Source organism: Mauremys reevesii, linkage group 4, assembly GCF_016161935.1.
Source record: "Mauremys reevesii isolate NIE-2019 linkage group 4, ASM1616193v1, whole genome shotgun sequence".
Classification (NCBI taxonomy): domain Eukaryota; kingdom Metazoa; phylum Chordata; order Testudines; family Geoemydidae; genus Mauremys; species Mauremys reevesii.
Genome location: NC_052626.1, coordinates 92,261,359 through 92,281,380, shown reverse-complemented (window position 1 = coordinate 92,281,380; position 20,022 = coordinate 92,261,359). Strand labels below are relative to the sequence as shown.

Genomic DNA, 20,022 nt, shown 5'->3' with positions numbered 1-20,022 from the left:
AAGACGGAGCGAGACCCGCCGCCGAAGTTCAGCCCGGTCTTCGGCGGCAGGGGGGCCTTCCGTTCCGGGACCCGCCGCCGAAGTGCCCCAAAGACCCGCGGTGGGGGCCCCCCTCCACCAAATTACCGCCGAAGACCGGGCTGCACTTTGGTGGCGGGTCCGGCTTCGGCGGTAATTCGGAGGCGGGGGGGGGGCGCCGCAGGTCTTCGGGGCACTTCGGTGGCGGGTCCCGGAATGGAAGGGCCCCCCCGCCGCCAAAGACCCCGGGCCCCCGGAATCCTCTGGGCGGCCCTGGTATAGACATAGGGCAATTCAGCAGTATAGCTATGGTGCAGTAGCTATGCCAGGGCCGCCCGGGGAGTTGGGGAGCAAGTGGGGCAATTTGCCCCAGGCCCCACAGGGCCCCCCACAAAAATATAGTATTCTATAGTATTGCAACTTTTTTTTATGGAAGGGGCCCCCAAAACTGATTTGCCCCCGGCCCCCTCAATCCTCTGGGCAGCCCTGAGCTATGCCACTGCTGTGCTGTAGTGTAGTGCTTCCCACAGCCAGGGAAGGTTTTTTTCTAGTGTTGTTGGTAGTCCCCACCTCCCTCACTAGCTAGCATTCCTCCAGGATCCCAACAGGCTGAATACAGCAGGGGTTAGATCAGCTGAACTGCAGTGCTCAGGCTGTGTGGATTTTTCACACACCCACTGCTATAGCTATTCTGCTCTAAATATTAAGCCCCTAGATCAGGCCTCAGTTGACAAATTCCTGTCTGATCTCCCTTCCTTATGGTTGCTATCAGTCTGGCCTCACCAGCCCCTCACATTTCTCTCATTCACCTGCCCTGGTTTTAGTGAGAAGCCAAGGCCAGCACTAGTGCAACCAGCGCAGCTGTTTGGGACTCAGGCCATAACTGAAGGGCAGTTGAGGCAATTTGCGGGTGGTGCGAGCACCTTCCTCCTGCATATTTATTTTTCTTTTCTAATGATTTTACACATAAGCACAGGGAGGCACCCGGGAAATGGAGGGTGTGTAACAGCGAGCAGAGCCCAGAAACCAGCCCCTGCAAACCCGCCGCCGAGACCCGCCGAGACCCGCACCCAGCTCCCTTCTCGGACTGTCCGCGAGGCGGAACCGACAGTTGGAATTGGCGGGAAGGCGGCGGCGGCTCAGCGTGCGGGTAAATGGGGGACGATGACCCGGCCCTTCTCCTTTGGCTTTTCCCTCTTTCCACTACTTCACCCACCTCCCATTTAACATGTTCCCCACCCGCTCTGCCTCCCTCGCGTTACGCCGCCCGGGGAGGTTATTTTTCTTCAGGGTTTCAGTGCCAGCGCGTTGAGTTTTAAAGAGAAGGGGGGAGCCGAGCGGCGAGGGTGGGGCACGAAGCGGGGAGCCTGCAGCAGGCGGGTGACGAGTTCCCCTCCGCTCGTTGGGTTGGAGACATGCCTGCGGGGGTCCACCGGACCGTCCGCAGACACTTCTGCCCCGGCCGCGGGGCCGGGGAAGGGCGGTGCGGCGCGCCGCCCTACTTGGGGCGGTGTAATTTCTAGAGCCGCCCCTGGCTGGGACTGGCCTCTGCCAGGTGCGCGGGTGTCTGGAGTGCCCTGCTTGCCGGCAGCGGCTGTGCAAAGCGGCGATAGAAGCCCGATGCTTTATTGGTCTAGCCGCTCTTTAAACAGCCACTGACAAGAGCGAGGGGTTTAAAATCCTCCCACCTCCCACCCCAGCAATGAAAAGACTCCAGCTAGCAAAATAAGGGCTGCAGTGTTGTTAAAACCCCTCTAGCCTTCAACAAACCAACCCGCTACCACTAGGGAGTGTGAACCTGCTTATAACACACAGGCATATGTTATTGCCTATTCAGTCTTCCCACGCTGGTAAAGCATAGGGGACTGAACTTGACAAGATTACTGTTCTCAAGGAGCTTCAGAGAGCAACTTCGCCCAGTTCAATCCATTTCCAGTTTCCTGTGGCCATTTTGGTGTTTTTTCCCCCTACCCCTCCTGTAAGGTACAGTCTTTATGTGCATAAATAAATTAAAAGTTAAAGTTTAGAATATTTACATTGCTAAAATGTGTTAATAGCCTCTTAGCATATGCTCAAAGCAATAATTGAGCCATAAACAGCAAATATGTAGAAGGCCATTCATGCCTTTGCTTCCTGTCTTTCTGCTCTATGGTCAAGATCAGTCTCCCATACATGGATCTTGGCAGAATGACACATTTTCTGCTTCTCTCCCCCCCCCCCCCCCCGGCCTTTTTCTTGTCCCTGTATTTCATTCTTTCCCTTCACTCTATTCATTCTATCCCTTCACTTAATCCTTTGAGTACTACTGTAATAATTTCCTTGCCATATATTAGTTTGTTGTAATTCCAGCCGAGAGGAAACATGCTACTAATACCATTTATGATTCAAGGACAGTGGCAGACAAATTGAGTGACTTTTTTGCATTGGCTTTTAATTTTCATAGTGATCCCTGAAACTGATTATGTATTACAACGACCACACTAATAATTGCTTCAGCTGGGAGAATAACTGGTGAGTGTAGCCAGCAGTAAAGTTTATGGTGATGTGAGATGAGAAATATGCCCTCTACTGCATCAATCAATGGATGATGTACATTGTTGCCTTTTAACATGACAGTGGATTCCAACAATATAAAGCTATTATTGACACACAAATAATACAAGCACATGTATGACGTGTTTAGTAAGAGGCTAACAATTTATTGTAAAGTGAAATATCTTGTTTTTTCTTATTCGTCCCTCTTATATTATCTCTTATATTTGTGTTGAGAGCTAAAACGTAAAATTATAGTTCTAATTTTAAAAAAGTCTTTAAATATATTTATATTGAGAATTAGTTTTAAGAAGCTTGCTTATTGAATTTCTTACACCTCTTTTGTGTTTTCTCTTAATCCTTAGTTAATGGGTTTTGCATTATATTGTACCTTTAGGATGATATTTCTTAGAAAATATTTCACTGAGTCTGTAGTATTAGGAGCAAATTTAGGCTGTATTGATTCCTTAGTGAGATTGGCATATGAGAAGTTCTTTCTGCAGCACATCAAAATTTGTATGAGAGGTTAAGAAAGAATGATGCTTCAGTAGCAAATGATGCTTCCTGTGATTAATAGGACTAAGGAGTCATGTTAAGTGATGTATCAAAAATGGGTTCTCAAACTGGGGGTTGGGACCCCTCAGGGGGTCCTGAGGCTTTACATGGGGGGTTGCCAGGAGCGGCGCCAGGGTTTCTGGTGCCCTAGGCAGAATTCAGGGGGTGGCATTTTGTGCGCTCCCCACGGGGCGCATGGGAGCTTCCGGTTCTGCTCCCATCGCGCCGCCGAAGAAGGACCCTCCGCCGAAATGCCGCAGGCGACAGCTGCAGTCATTGAGCTGCTCAATAGCCCGCCGCTGTTTTCTGTGGCACGTCGGCAGAAGGTCCTTCTTCGGTGGCGCTACGGGAGTGGAACCGGAAGCTCCTGCGCGCCCCGTGGGGAGCGCACAAAATGCCGCCCCCCGAATCCTGGTGCCCTAGGCGACTGCCTAGGGTCGCCTAATGGAAGCGCCGGCCCTGGGGGTCGCGAACTGTCAGCCTCCACCCCAAACCCTGCTTTGCCTCCAGCATTTATAATGGTGTTAAATATATAAAAAAATTTTTTAATTTATAAGGGGGTTCGCACTCAGAGACTTGCTATGTGAAAGGGGTCACCAGTACAAAAGTTTGAAAGCCACTGATCAAAAAGGTTATATACACAAATTAAATTTTTAAAAACTTTAGCTGTTTGTGTAACTACCTGTGTACTGATTTGAACATTTACTACCAGTGTGAATGATTCCATAGTGTTCAGATTCTATTATTTTAGGGCCTGAGAATATGAACCAGAATCTAGTTTCATTCCTGCCACTTTATGTCACTTAGAGCAGCTTTTTTACACTGCTAACTTGAGTCAGGACTCAGGGTGGCAGGACTCAGTTCACCTCTCTCCTTCCCTCATTGTTATGAGTAGGTATCAATTGATCTCAAGTCAATGGAAGCTGCTAGGTGACCAGCACTTCTGAAAATTAGCCACTTTATTCATGTGCCTAAATATACATAAAGAAGCGTAACACTAGGTACCCTTTCTGAAAATCTTGGCTCCTTTATTTGTTTCTATGTTTTGGGCTAATTGCTTTTAAAAATTCAAAAAAGTCTTCCTAATTTCAATTTGTTGATTTCTTGCCATAGTTCCTTTTTATTTTATTTTTTAAAATTTTTTGCCTAAATTGGGCTGGATCTGCATTTTTGAACAATACCTGTTTGGCTAGAAAAACCTCTTGAACTTTGTCATTTAACCATACTGGTTTTTTCCCCCTTGCCTTTTTGCTTCTTTTATTTTTTTAAGGTATATTGTGGTTTACATAAGTAGCTTCCATGCTGAATCTAAGGATTTTAATTATGTAATTTTTTTACTTTATGGTCTTCTTGAGTTGCTCCTCTTTTCAAAGTTTAATGTCAGTGTTAGATTGCAGCATGGTGCCTTTTGTTGAGAATATTAAACTTAATTATATTGTGATTGTGATCACTGTTGTTTACTGGCTGAATCATAGTTATTCATTGTTCTAAGTCCCAAGTATTACATAGGGTTAAGCCTCTAGCTTTGTGTGCTGTGCCAAGGAGCAATCTTTTTAAGGTTACATACAGCATGGGTGGAGGAGCTTTGCTGGCTTCTAACTGGAGGTAGTGGCAGTGGCTAAAGCATCCACTGATAGGAACATAATGGCCAAATTATATTTGATAGCCAGCACTGAAAGACTGAGCCACAGGAATATGGATTGGCCAGTGATGCAAAATCATCAGCAACCAGGTTGCGGTAAGAAGGCTGCCGGCCATGTGGGGAAATTTTTTATAAATTGGGTTTTGGGGGCTTAACAATTTAGAAATTTGGATTCTGTGTGAAAATAGAAACTGGAGGTCTGATTCTCCACTGCTTTACTCTCATCATCAATAGCTTAGCCTGCAAACAAGTACCAAGTGGATGTAAAACAATATCAAATCAAAATAGTATCGTTTTACATCCAAAATGCACTCATTTTGCACAGGATGTAAGTGACAGCACAAGGTGCAAATCAGGCCCCAAGCCTGCCCTAATAACAGAGGATCCAGTAATTCCCTTCATGTACTCATCATGTACTTAAGTCTGTACCTGGTGCTACTTTTGTGCCACTAAATCTCCTTCCCCTGATGGAAAAACAAGTTGGAGAGTCTGTGAGGTGGCCCTCGGATTGCTTCTGACCCCATAGTTGTCTCCCAAAAAGTATTTCCAGATAGGGTTAGTATGGCTTAGAGTTCCTAATTAGAACTTCAGCAAGGCAGCATCATTTAGTATAGTGTCAAGTAGGTGGCAGTATAGTGTATAAAACAAACACTAAAAGCTTTGGTATCATTGTATGGCCAAAAAACAAGTAGATGTAATTTGATCAGGTTTCTGTAAAAAGATGTCAGATGTTTCTTGTTCTATAAAATGACGATAGAAGTTAGGGGAGGATTAAATCATCTTACATCAATATGTTATGGGTCCCATATAGAATTTTAAAATTTTGATAAAACTAAGATAGTCTTATATTTCTAGTTTTTGTTCTGAAATGGGTTAAATAGGATTGTGAAAAATTTAATGAAATTATTTTATGTATGCTTGAAGAGGCCCTTCCCAAGTTGTAATTGTGTTCCTACCATATTCGTGCTCTTTAGATACACTACATTATATTAAAGGAAAATTAGTGTTTCTGGAGTTATTTTGAGGGTATTGTAAATACATTTTGGTGTTCAGTAGATCTATGAAATTTGCTTATGTGATAGAAAAAAATAGGAGAATTTAAATTAATCATCTGGATTTCTAGGTTAACTAGCTTTCAAAAGATTTCACAAGAAGTTGAACTATTAAAGAGAACTTCTTGCAGAGGAAGAGAGGTAGTCTCTCAGGTAGGCAGTTGAAAGCCATTATATGTTCTTCTACCGGAGCATGAGGATGTGTATGGTGCAGGTGTGGACCTGCAGGCTCTGCTGACAAAAATCTCTAATCAAAAGCACATAGGAGTGCATGCATCCTTATATGGAGTACCCATAGAGAAAAAACATCTGAAGAACTCCAGTTCCTGTACATACATGTAACCTCTCCTTACTCCCAATTATTCTCCAGGATCTCCAAGAGAGAAAAGCACAATGTCACCTCTAGGTAGCCTAGTTTATTCCTGCTCAAGACTATAAGCAAATCAGCAACACTTCATGCTCAGTAGTATCAAAGATAGCTGATAGATCTAATATTAGCATGTGCACTTGTGATGTATCAGTGCCATAGCCAGATAAGCCAGATCAACAAAAATATCTGAAATCTCCTTCACTAACAATTGAGAGTTGTCTTGCCACTACCTTCTCACTAATAGAATCAGGACTGTAATTGACCAGATTGTCAGCATCAAGAGATGGTTTCTTGACCATCATAGCACACACTTCCTTAAAAGCATTTGTCACTTTGCCCTCCTAAAAGGAGATTTTGACAGTCCCCACCAGCAAAAGAAGTAGCACTTCTCCTTACCCTTTACAGCCAGGAAGACCTTGGTTGAAAGCACAGGTTGTGGGATGAAGATTGCTTAATTATCTGTGAGAGATGAAGCAATATGCAAGGCAGCTGGAGTGCAGAAATCCTGAACTGAAGATAATAAACAGCAACAAAGATTTCTTCAGTTTTCATAGTGTGGCTCTACAGGACATAAAGAAGTTGTTCCTTGCCTCCACCATAGCAACTGCAAAACCTGAAACAGTAGATTTATTCAATATACCGGATATCCTATTCAATCTGTTTAATACCAGGAGCAGACCTGAGTACCTTCTCTTATGTCTTGTTTTGCAAAGAAAATTGATCAGATTCAGATTGAGTTGTCCATGTCTAGGGTAACTGAGCAGGATCTTGAGGGGATGCTGGCTAGGTCATCTGTGCTCAAGTTTATGCTCTTGGTGCTCACTTAAATTCTGGATGTACCGAAAGATCTCATCTAGCGACCCCCATCCTTGGCCTAGGGAAAGGAAGGGGCAGAGTGAAGGATGGAGGTAGAGTGTGTTAGAGCTGCTATGCCTGATTCTGTACTGGTGCAGAAAAATGTAAGGTAGGGGACATTTAGTATTTGTTAATTGCCTCTCTTAACGTTATTTTACAATAGTCTGGATCTGTCTCCTGTAGTTTTATACATTATACAGCATTCTCATAATTTTAAAACATAAATTAAAAATCAGTCATACATGTATCGCTGTCCCTTTGAATAATTCCAAATAGTTAAATTCTTATTCATTCATTCATTCATGCCCGTCACCCCAACCGGGGTATGGGCCGCCAACCACAGATCTCCAGAGTCTTCTATCCTGGGCCATTCGCTCTAGCTGGTTCCAGGTATAGCCCATTTTTTTGCTATCAACCTGAAGGTCGCGTCGCCAGGTATTTCTTGGGTGGCCTCTTTTCCGCTTGCCTTGGGGGTTCCACCGCAGTGCCTGTCTGGTGATGTTGGTTGGCTGCTTGCGTAGTGTATGTCCTATCCAGCCCCACCTTCTCCTTCTAATTTCTTCCTCTGCTGGGAGTTGACGGGTCCTCTCCAAGAGGTGGATGTTACTGATGGTAAATTCTTATTACAGTTATTGTATTAGGGCATTTTACAAGATCACTGCTCTCAAAGTTTTCATCTGAGGATATTATGGTTGCCAGCTTCATATAAGTGGGAGAGTGACATAATCAAAAGGTCTCCATCATCTGGCAGGGAGAAGTGTAACCCCGACATCTGCACTTGTATAGAAGAATCTGAAGAAAGAAAATTGACAATTTTAAAATTTCTCTTTTAGCCTTAGTTGCAACTTACTAGTTAAGACTGGGTTCACTTTTTCACTTGTAGCAGAGATTCAACCTTTTGTTTTGTATGAAGAAGACAATATATCTTCCCCATATTTACAGTATGCAATCTGTCAGCAAACACTGAGTTTTCTGAGATTTTCTAGTAAATGCATTACTTAGTTTGAGTTAAAATTAATTTTAAATAGGTCTTTTATGAAAGTTTACTTTGAGTCTCATGATTCACTGGTCCCCTCCAGTAAATTCAGGGCATATCTACACTACAGATTTAAGTTGGCATCTAGCCACCGCAGTAATAAAGTCAGTAGTGCATGTCCACGCCACAATCCTTGTGTCAGTGGCGTGCGTCCTCACTAGCAGCGCTTACATCGATGCAGAGAGGAGTGTACTGTATGTAGCTATCCCACAGTGCAACTTGCTGCAGGGGTTTTTGGGAAGGGCTTGTAATACCTCATATGACCAACACATTCTCGCAGGGGGGACTGGGAACATTGCTTCAATGTCCCATGATGCAATTTTCTCCCTCCCTACTGCAACATATAATATTTTCACCTTTTTTGAAAAGCTGACATGGCCATGAATACCCCATGTCCCGAGAAGCATGGACCCTGCTCAGGTGTGAACTCTTGTTGTGAGCATTACAGACACCACGTGCTTTATCCTGCGGTATTTCCAGAGCCATGAGAGGAGCCGCCATGCAGAACATTGCAATGTCCTTCAAGCAGACCTTCTGAAAGCCATAGAACAAAACAAATCCTGGTTGAGCTGGCATTCGCGCAACAGCTGAACACGGTGGAGTGCTGTTTCTGGTCCCAAGAAACAAGCACTGACTGGTAGAATTGCATCATTATGCAGTTGGATGATGATGATTAATGGCTGCAGAACTTTCATATGTGCAAAGCCACTTTCCAGGATCTGTGTGTGGAGCTCTCTCCTGCCCTGCAGCGCAGCAACACTAAAATACTCTGACAGTCAAGAAGTGAGTGGCGATTGTTCTGTGGAAGCTTGCAATGCCAGACTGCTACTGGCCAGGGGGAATCAATTTGGAGCTGGTAAATTCATCATAGGGGATGTTCTGATCCAAGTATGCAGGGCCGTTAATCACATTACATTTTGCTAAGAAGGGTTGTGACTCTAGGCAATGTGCAGGAGATACTGGATGGTTTTGCCACAATGGGGTTCCCTAACTGTGGTGGGGCGATAGATGGCACGCATATCCCTATCTTGGCACCAGACCACCTTGCCAAAGAGTACATAAACAGGGATACTTTTCAATGGTGTTACAAGCACTGGTGAATCTGTTTTGCCAAGCACTTGGGGCTGTTTTACCGAGATCAATATGGGATGATCAGGGAAGGTGCATGTAATGTGCATCTTTAAGAACACCGGTCTGTTCAGAAAGCTGCAAGCAGGGACTGCCTTTCCGGAATGCAAAATAGCCATTGGTGCCATTAAAATGCCAATAGAGATTGTGGGAGACCCAGCCTACCCCTTACTCCCATGGCTTATGAAGCCATACACCAGACACCTGGACAGCAGCAAGGATTGGTTCAACAATAGGCTCAGCAAGTGCAGAATGTCAGTGGAATGTGCCGTTGGCTGTTTAAAGGGTCACTGGCGCAGTTTGCTTACTAGGTTATAGCAATATCCCCATGGTTATAACTGCCTGCTGTGTGCTTTGTGATATCTGTGAGGCAAAGGGAGAGAAGTTTTCACAAGAGAGGGGCATGGAGGTGGATAGGCCGTCTGCTAATTTTGAGCAGCCAGATAGTAGGGCTATAAGAAGAGCTCAGCGTGGAGTGCTGCATCTCAGGGAGGCTTTAAAAACCTGTTTTAGTAATGACCCACAGTAATGTGCGCTGCTTCTCTGTATTGTGCCTTTCCACAGTGTGAACCTTGCTGTGACTGCTGGGTTTTTGTCTCCAGCACATCCCCTCTGTTGCCTCAGTTTCCCAGTCCCTCCCCTTCCACCCATTTTAAATTAATAAAGATGATTTCATTCTCAAGACATGGGCTTTTATTGCATAAACATACTGAAACTTAAAGATCACAAAAAGAAGTTAACCTTGGAAACCTGATGGAATAAAACTGGGAGGGAAAAACACATTCATCTTGTCTCTAAAAGCACAGTGGCCTTGTCTGTCACATATCATTGTGTGGCTTTAATTCTTAGGCCTGTCCCCCAGGGTTGAGTGGAAGGGATATTGCATTTCCCCCCCTTGCCTCCTGGAATGAGAGGGAGAAGGGGAATACAGTGATGTTGGAAAGTTGTGCTGCAGAATGAGTACAGCCTCAAGGCGTTTCTCCTGAAGGTCAACCAGATGCCTCAATATGTCTGTTTGTTCCTTTAGAATCCCCAGCATCTGCGTCATGCCACACTCATTCTCCTGGGCTGCTCTCCTGGTTGCAATGTCCATGTCCAGTTTTTCAGAGAGAAATGCTCCATGCTCTCTGTACGTCTGCCGTCCCAGAGGTGTTCATAATTTTGTGAAACGTCATCACATATTCTCTTTCCCCTTCGTCTCGTCTGGGAGAGCCTCTCCACTAGTATGGAAGAAGAGCTGAAGACTACACTTTCAGCTGTAAGCCATGAACAGCACAAAGCAACCATTTTCAGTGCAAACCTAGGGTCTAGTGCATAATTGCTGTATAAAAATAACTCCCCTTATTTCACGGACGTTTAAGTCAGAACATTTTGATTTAAACAAGGTATTTATTGAACCAGTTTGCTGTCCCAGCCATGGTGAGTATGGCCCTGATGCATGAGTGCTGGACCATCATGTGTGTGAGTGTGCGTGTGTGCGTGCATGTGCTTGAGGTGGTGAGTGGGTACCACAACATTTCTCTTCCCGTCTTCCCCCCATTTTCCCTGGTGCTGCTGTTGCTAGCCGTCGCCAGAGGCTTGAAATTACTAAGGTCAATGCCAGCCCCTGCCACCCAAACTACAGCCATGTTTTGGAAACCTTGGGTGAAGGGGTGTGAAATCACGAAGGGGGAGAGCACATGCACTAATGTTTGCACATGTAGTATTGTTTGCGGTCCAAGTAGTTGAAATGAAAACTACCACTGCCTCCCCTAGGTGACCCTAGCTGATATCACTCTCCTTAGGGGAACCAAGGTGGCAAGGAACAGATGCCACAAGCATCTGGGTGCAGACTGGGTCCTTATGCTGCTATGTTGTGTACTGCAATGAGGCCAGCCAAATTAATACTGGAATGGCATGGGAAAGTGTCCTACCACAGTGGAAGAAATAAGGCAGCCCTCTCCAGAAACCTTCTGCAACAGATTGCAGAGTACCTCCACAAAAGTTTCCTAGAGATCTCTATGGAATTTCCCGGACTATACAGTCTTTTTCATGGGGCACCCTCTGCCTTGCTGGTATGGCTACTGGGAAGCAAATAGCCACTCTACCTCTCCTTGTCTAATTAAAAATAGAATATCAGAACATATGATGGGGTGTGCCAACCCCGCACTGAGCCGCTGGGAGCAGACCAATCATTGTGGGCTCAGGAGGCCATGCCCTCTTTCCCCTGCTCAGCATGCTCCAGGTGGAGAAGCCAGATAAAAGAAGGCAGTCCAGCTCATTCGGGGCGGGTGATAGAGGAGGAAGGATGTACACTGCTGGTTCCTGCAGAAGTACCCGTGATGCTCCTGACAGTAAAGCCTGAAGTCCTGGACTACACTCTAGGCGACTCACTGACTGCAGAGACCATGGGGGAAGCCAAGTCGCCACCCACTGAGGAGGCTGCTGCCTTCTGTATGTCCTAGCCCAGAGGGAAGTAAGACCTATAGACTCTTTGCTTACCTTGACCATCCAGAGGCTGCAGCCTGCTTGCTGTTTCACCCTGCCTAGTGGGCAGGGCCGGTGCAAGGATGTTTCGCGCCCTAGGCGAAACTTCCACCTTGCGCCCTCTCTGCCCTGAGGCGCCCCCCCCCGTGGCAGCTCCCCCCCTCCACCCTGAGGCACCCCTCCCACCCCAGCTCACCCCTGCCCCGCCTCCTTCCCGAGCACGCCGTCGCCTCTTCACTTCTTCCGCCTCCCAGGCTTGCGGCGCCAATCAGCTTAGGCACCGCAAGCCTGGGAAGCAGGAGAAGTGAAGCAGCCACGGCGTGCTCGGGGAGGAGGCGGGCCATGGGTGAGCTGGGACGGGGAGTTCCCCTGCATGCCGCCCCCCCTTACTTGCTGCAGGCGGCCCTCCCCGCGCCCTCCTGCCCCAGCTCCCTCCGCCTAAATGCCGGCGGTGACTGGGGTGACCGAAGATCCGGCCGCCGCAGAGGCTGCCAAAGAAAATGGCACCCCCCAGATCCCAGCGCCCTATGGTTGCACTGACCCTGCCAGTGGGCTAATTCCCCAAGTGCCCCCATTGGTGATGGACTCAATATTTTCCACAGTTGTAGCTGTAACACAAGAATGGGGTAGCCATGTTCCTATAGGCAATCCTGGGATTGGAAGCTATTTGTTTGGAACAGGTACATCTGGGAAAACTTTCCCCCTTAACATCTTCACTTCTTTATTTCAATTAGAGCAGGATTGGTTGCTAAACCTGCACGCACTTCACTGGGATATAACTTTCACAAGCATTTTTCATTAAAAGATCCAGTTTCCTTAAGGCTAGTGCCTTACATGGTTTTTCTCAGTGAGCACATACTCACCTGCAACCAAATAAGTGTGCATAATTATGTATGAAGACGTACTACACATTTAATAATTGATTTAGCTTGCACAGAAGTGTCATAAAAAGCCATACAGGGCATAACCAAAGATATCTGAGTTTCTTGTATAAAAATGTTACTGTAATATTTAAAAAAAGCAGAAGTTTTTCAGACAAATTTGTTAGGTTTAAAAAAAGAAAATTTGTACTTCATTATTTCTTTTAAAAGATACTTTGATCAATTATAGTGTTCAGAAGTTTTATCTAATATCAAAACCTACCAGTTGTTGTGGTAAAATGATAGTGTGAAATTAATGCTGTTATACTATAACAATAAGGACGTGACTCATGTATTTTATGTACACATGCATTCAAGTGTAGTGACAAATGGCTTCATGCTGTGTGATTAAATGCATATTAGCGTTTGCCCTAGGCATTTGATTATTACCATCTTTACTTCATTACATTACCACACTGTATGGCCATATAATTTATAAGATAATACAGACATCACTTTGTTGCTGATAGGAATTATTCTGTTTTATGGATGGTGTCCTTTAATTTTGCCTTTCATGGATTATAAAATTGGTTAATATCTGCTGAAGTGAATCACTGGAGAAGCAAATAAAGATGTTGGCCTCCGGTCACAGTGTCATTTGTGATACTGGCAAAATCTTACAGGCTCATTTATCCCTGTACATGATTGATAACACTATGGGTTAAATGGAGAAAGCTTTGCTTCCATTAAAGGATCATCATGAATGAAGACCTCCCACTTAAAAGTCAGGCATGATGAGAAGACAAGAGACTATCTACAGGTCAAATTAAATAACTTAAATAATTTAAGTGGAATGACAGTGTAATTTGTCCAGTCTGTGTTATTACCCTGACCCCTATCAGGCTCATAGGCTAACTTGCTTTCTAGTGTAGGGTATTTAAGATGTAATTTTTAATAAATGTTCAGATATAAAAACCTTTATGGCACTTAAAAGTGTGTTTTAATAAACAGATTTAATAATGTGTTTTTAAAAAACATCATTTTATCATGTTATATTTGTTAAACATAAATACATAATAGAAAAGCAAGTGCAGTGAATGCTTCAAAGTGGGGATTTTAATCATTTTTTATAATTTTCATTTTTTTCATTTTAGAATGTTGTTGTCTTAAAGATGCACATTATAAACTTTTAAAATGTTTTTTTACACCAACTCTGACAAACATGTTTGTTGCCAAGAACAGAAGGAGCATGCATTTCTTCAGGGACATTTTTTGTTGCACAAGAAACAATTTCTGTATTATCATACTAACCAACACTCAGTATTGTTTATCTTGTGGTTTTTATGGCTTCTAAACAGTTGTATTAATTTGAGACGTTTATAGTAGACATTTAATCTGTCATTCCAGTATACATCTGATGTTTTTAAATCTTTAAAAACATGTTTTAATAATTTAATATAATATGAAATTATTAATTTAAACTTCATCAGATGTTTTCTGTCCGTATATTTGCATGCTTTTCTTTTTGCTGCACATCATCTATTCAAACAAATTATAGAGCAAATGGTCAAGTTCTCGTATTCCTCTGACTGGTGGGGAGAGTCACACAAGTATCACACTCAGCCTAGAGAGGGAGTAGGGTATAGCATGCATCATACCTTTGCAGTTTCCAGTGGTTTGTTATGGAGCATTTTGTGGCAGTCTCAAAGGAGGCTTGCCTGACCTCCCAGTTGCAAAATGAGTGCAGATTATACATAAGAAATTGGTACTTCACAATGGAAGGATGAGTGAAATCTCTGAGCTTCCACTCAGAAAAGCTTTTATCTTGACTCAGTGACTTCGGGATGTGAAGCTTTGCTTGTCAAGTGCCCTTGCTGGTATCAGTGGGATCAATTGGCAAGTGGATGCCTCAGGTCCATTTTCTTCCATCCCTTAAAAATGGTAAAGTTGATTTAAAAAAAAATCACTGACAAAATAATTCCCCAAATTGCTTTTCTGATGAACAAGGAATTGGACACTATCCTATATAGACTAACACATATAGCTTTGCCCATTGACTTCAGTGAGGCTACTTGCATGATTACTTACATGCATCAGCCTTTGCAAGATTGGGCCCTAAATTAATCCATCACTTTCTTTGTGTACAGAATTTTTCCACAAGAATTAATTTTTCTCTAAACATACCACACACAAGATTCTCCTATTTGGATTAGCATCCTCGTGTCTGAAGCTGGTGGAATTCCAAAGCTCAGAAGGCTAGGTCTACAAAGGGACTTAGATGTTGCAACCCTCAGAGTTTCAGTGCCTAGGCATCCTGCTGCCTAGTGGAATCCTTAGGCCTGAGATAGGCACCCAGGTTTCCCATATAGTGCATGGGAGGATAGTTAGGGGCCTAAGATAGGTGCCCTCAGAGGGGAGCAGGTTGTTTGGAGAAGCAAAGGAGCAAAATGCAGAGAAAAGCAGTGGGGCTTAGATTCATAAAGATACTTAGGTGGCTAACTTCCATTGATTTGGGCTTCTATGCTCCTGTCTCTCCTAGGGACTCTGAGCCATGAATTCTCTCCCTCACCTCTTTTTTGGGGAAAACCAGAGAGAGACACCCCTTCCCCATCATTATGCCCAATAGTTAAGGCACTTTGTTGTGAGGTTGGAGACCTGGGTTCCAGTCCCTTTTCAAAATAATGCAGAGCAGAGATTGAAATCTGGGTCTCCCACCTCCCAGGAGAATGCCCTAACCACCAGGCTGTTGAATATTCTGGGGGCTTCTCTCATTCTCTTTTGGTGGAGTTGTTCCACTTTGTATAAATGATTAAATTTCCATTGGAATAGGACATGTCTGAAACACCAGGCTGTAGAGTCAGTCTGTCCATCTGGTCCAATGCATATTTAATTATTCATACAAAGTGGAACAGCTTCAACAGGAGAGATCGAGAGAGACCCACCCTAGACTATCCAATAGACCTGAACCCAGGTCTTCACCTCCCAAGAGGTTAGGGCACTTTTCTAGGAGGTGGGGAAACCTGGGTTCAAGTCCCTGTATCAAATCAGGCAAAGTAGGAGTTTGAATCTGGGACACACACATGTAAAATTCCTTTCTTTGGAGGTCTGGTCTAGTAGGCATGCTTTGAGAATGCCTACTGGATCAAGCCCTCTGGGGCCATTTCAAGTAATGAAGGAAAGAAAGAAATTATTTGCATCTGTTATTGGGAGGGCTGATTGAGCAGTTTTGGATTCAATAGGAGTTTTGGGTAAATAAGGATTTGTCTGTCCTGAATTCTAGTGCTAGTTTTTTTTATTAAAAATAATTAAGCCTGTATTCTATGTGCAAAAATGAATATGTAACTGTGTAAATGAAAGTACAGAGTTTGGTTAATTGCACAATATGTGTCTGCACATGCAAGCAATCACTTGATGGTGTTGCTTAATGTGGATACATTTTTTTACACAGGCAGGCAGATTTCAGCTTCTACTCTTGAAAATTTGGTCCTTTAATTCTACATATATTTTGTTTATGGTGTGGAAACGTAAGTACTTTTTAAAATTATTGATAATTTATTATTAAGTGCTAACAGTATTCTTGGTGCTGTATAAGACAGAAGACAATACTGGGCCTGATTCTCCTCTGCCCTCGTCCCTTGTGTAACTTCAGTGAGTTCATTAGGGCATGGCTACACTTGCAGATGTAGAGCGCTGTGAGTTAAACCAGCCTTCAGAGAGCGTAGTAGGGAAAGTGCTTCAGTCTGCGGCATTTGCAGCACTTGCAGCAGCATTGGGAGTGGTGCATTATGGGCAGCTATCCCAGCATGCAAGTGACTGCAACGTGCTTTTCAAATGGGGGATGTGGGGTGGAATGTGACAGGGAGTGTGTTGTGAATATGTGGGGGGAAAGAGAGTGGGGTTGTGGGGGGCTGAGAGCATGTCAGCATGCTGTCTTGTAAGTTCAGACAGCAGCAGACCCCATCCTCCCACCTCTCTCTCTCACACACAGCATTCCACACTAATGGCTTGCATGCTGGCTGTCAGAAACAGAGCTTTGAAAGGGCATTTCTGCTTTCCTACAGGAGTTCAAAACAATGACAAGAGTGGCCACTTGACTTAAAGAGATTATAGGACGTTTCCGGAGGCCGATCAGAGCGCAGTAACACAACACCTCGTTCACACTGATGCCCGTGCTTTGTAGCCAAGGTGCAGAAAAATGTTATTCCTCTCGCCAAGGTGGAGTACCAGCAGCACTGTAGCTGCGAAGACAGAACACTCTACGTGCCTTGCCAGTGTGGTCGGGGAGTGAGCTAGGGCGCCCAGGGCTCCTTTATTGCGCTGTAACTTGCAAGTGTAGCCAAGCCCTTAGAAGTACTCCTGGTTTGCAGTGGTGTAATTGAGAAAAGAATCACACCTACAATCCCTTCCCCAAGCAGCTCAGGTTGTGTTTATATTATGGTTTTAGTCATCAGATAACAAGGCCTTAGGCACTGTTTCTGGCTCATGTTTTGGTTTCATGACACAAATTGGGAATTCCCCCAGGAGGATCCCAGGTTGTTGTACTCTTTCTCCCCCTTCATCCCCCCATGACCTTTGGAGCACCAGCATAGGGAGGTGCTAAGTGTGGTCCTGGGATTAACTGGTATACTAAGGAGGAGGTGTTGCTAGAGCACTCTGCATTCTGGCTATTTTGGGCTGCTGATATAAAAAAATATCTTTCAAAAAGAAGGAATTTTTTTGAAGCGCATCCACTATATCTACAATTACTCCTGTTCCATAAATAAGGCAAAATGCTGGGTAATCTGAGGAAAATACTATAATTTACCATTATCATCTCCACCCCAAACAGGCTGCCCCAATAGTGGCAGTAATATGAATCTGTATTGGTGTGTGAGATCCAGCACTACAAACGATTCCTTGTGTGTAAGAGAGGGGAATAGTTGAGTAAATGAAATCCACTGCCAAATCAGCATAAGGAGCAGTGCTACGTCAGCTCCTGCAGCGACTGTGTTGCCAAGTCTTGCAATTTTATAGTGAGAATTTTATGTCATATTTAGTGTTTTACTTAAAGTCCTAGTTCCTGTAGTCAAATAACCATTAGAAAATCTCAGCTTTCATTTTAAAAAAGTAAGTTTACTGCCATCATGGTTGTGGGGAAAAAAGCCCCAAAGTACATTTTTCTTAGGAAAAAAAAAAGAAAAAAATATATACAATTTTTAAGCAATGTTAAGATTATTATTATTTTATTTAGGCTTGAGTCATGATTTTTGAAGTCTTGGGGTTGGCAATTAAATTCTTTTTCATAGGTTGAAATAGCATCTGCAGCCTACCCATGTCAGTGATGTAGGTTATTTGAGCTACCAGATGTGCATAAACCTGGATCCTATGTCCCTTCCCTATTTCACACCCTATGTATGTATGTATTTATTATTGAGACTCGAAGCAAAAGATAAGAGAAAAAATTATGGGATATGGTGAGATAGTGATAAAAACATCTTTTGTCCTCTACCATCATTGTACATCCTTTTATTAATACCATATTTATTTTTAACTAATGTGTAATCATTAATGGTTTTATATTTTCTGGAAAAAAGTATTCAATATATCTCTAACTTTAGAAACAAATATAAAAGAAACTGGAAGCTAGCAAGATCTCAAGTTATATCATGTACCTGCTACAAGAATAAATAAGAAATCAAAATTAAATATATTAACTCTAAGCAATAAGCAAGGGATTTCATTTTTTGTCAGATTTAAATATTATTGCCTAATTTCACAGTTTACAAATGGGTGTTTAAATAGCTAAATTATGATGTCATTTTCAACACTTGCAAGTTTTCAGAAAGTGAAAGTCTTTAAAGGCTAAATCTTAAAAGATGATATAAATTTGTATATTGCAGATACTGACTTTAAATATGGATAGAGACTTTAAGACAACGACACCTGCTTATACTTTTCAAAGTTCTTCAGACACACTGCTTTCTATTCATCTGTTAGATTTTAAAACAAGTTTACTAGAGGCAGTAGAAGAACTGCGTGTAAGAAGGGTATGTGTGCTAGAATTATTTTAAACTCCCAATTCTTTGTGTTATTTCCAACGTTTCATTATTAATTGTAAGAATTCCTACTCATCTGTAAAAACAGATAACCCACTTTCATACAAAAGAACACTTATCCGCCAGGATTTTGTATCATAAATATCATGGAAGCTTGTAGTGTGTGTATTTGGGGCATATATTAGACTTGGACAACTTAGTTCTTATGGGTACGTTGGGACAATGAATACAACTGTCACATATTTATTGATCAAAAAATACAATTGTTTACCAAATTAAAAAGGGAGAAATTGCTTATAGTCAACTTTTATTTTCTATTGTGTTTATTTTATTACCAATATATCCTTCTGTATCAAAAACCGTTTCAAGAGTGACTCATGATGTGGAAAGGTGGCAGACATGTAGACATACACCCATAACTGAGTCTATCTCAGTCTTTTTTTAACAGATTGATTTACCATTTACCAGGAGGGGTGTAGCTTTGACCTGCTTTTCTGTCAGTGTACCAGTGCTTTCACTAAATTAAAAAAGAAAGCAAATAGATGGTTAGTATCTTTGACATACACAAATAGATTTTTTTCAACCATCTTGTTGGTTATAAACATAGTCAATAAAGGACAAAATCAAACTATTACTTTAGAGATATCATGAGCACTGCCATGCTAAGATATGAGTATTTCTTGATTTAAAATAAAGAAGTAGATGGAGATTCATCTTTAAGTATTGCAATTATGTCTTTATAATTAAAGGCTAATAGTAACACCTATTTTATTTTTCAGTTATATTCCAAAAGATTCTAGTGTACATTTGCTAATGCTTTTCTTTTTAGATTTTCTGAATGATTTTCTTTCTGCCTTTCACAGAAGAAATATACTTTAGTTATTTAATACCTTTGACCTGTTTGACAAAAGTGTATTATAAACATTATACAAAAAATGTTTGCATTGATAAATGTTTACCTTTGTTTTGATCTATTTTAAAAGTTAAATGGCACAACACTTTTTTAAAATAATACTACATCTGTAATGGCTGCTGCACAGTATCTAAACCAAAAGCCTCCAGGCCCTTGGTTCAATTGCAGTTGTTATAAATTCACCACACCCTAATCACTACGAACTGTGGGTTTAGTCTAGGACAGGAGTTTAGCCCAGTACAGCCATGTTTGCAGTAATGAAGGGAACCTGGAGAATTTTTATTTATATCAGAATAGCAAACCACCACTTTTCCCCATAGGGATAGTATATTTTGAGAGTGTAACAGCCTGCTGCCTGTTACACTATCAGAGTTTTTAACCTCTTTATTTCATTTGGTTAGAGTCATATAACACTATGCAAAAGGTCTCTTGTAAGGTATCATTACAAAGTTTATAATCTACTGAGTGTGGTCATCCTGTTTGTGTAAATGTATCACTCTTGTATCTGAAACTAGAAATATGAAATATAACTCTGAGGGCCTATTGTAATTATGCAAAGT

The 20,022-nt window shown here is 42.7% G+C and overlaps 1 protein-coding gene across 9 annotated transcripts in view; it reads left to right on the top strand.

The window, feature by feature from the left end:
• Positions 1 to 1,141: 1,141 nt before the first annotated feature.
• CCDC73 (coiled-coil domain containing 73) overlaps positions 1,142 to 20,022 on the top strand; it is a 152,478-nt gene continuing 133,597 nt past the window's right edge. Inside the window, exons 1-5 of one of the 9 annotated variants that reach the window (XM_039536339.1) lie at positions 1,154 to 1,168; positions 2,462 to 2,529; positions 15,963 to 16,038; positions 16,576 to 16,699; positions 18,394 to 18,540. In XM_039536339.1, the coding sequence (XP_039392273.1) occupies positions 18,409 to 18,540 (132 nt within the window). In that variant the 5' untranslated portion in view covers positions 1,154 to 1,168; positions 2,462 to 2,529; positions 15,963 to 16,038; positions 16,576 to 16,699; positions 18,394 to 18,408. Of the gene's footprint in view, positions 1,169 to 1,731; positions 2,002 to 2,461; positions 2,530 to 15,962; positions 16,039 to 16,575; positions 16,730 to 18,393; positions 18,541 to 20,022 lie in introns of those variants that run through there. The other 8 variants (XM_039536332.1, XM_039536334.1, XM_039536331.1 and 5 more) reach the window with 8 other exon arrangements.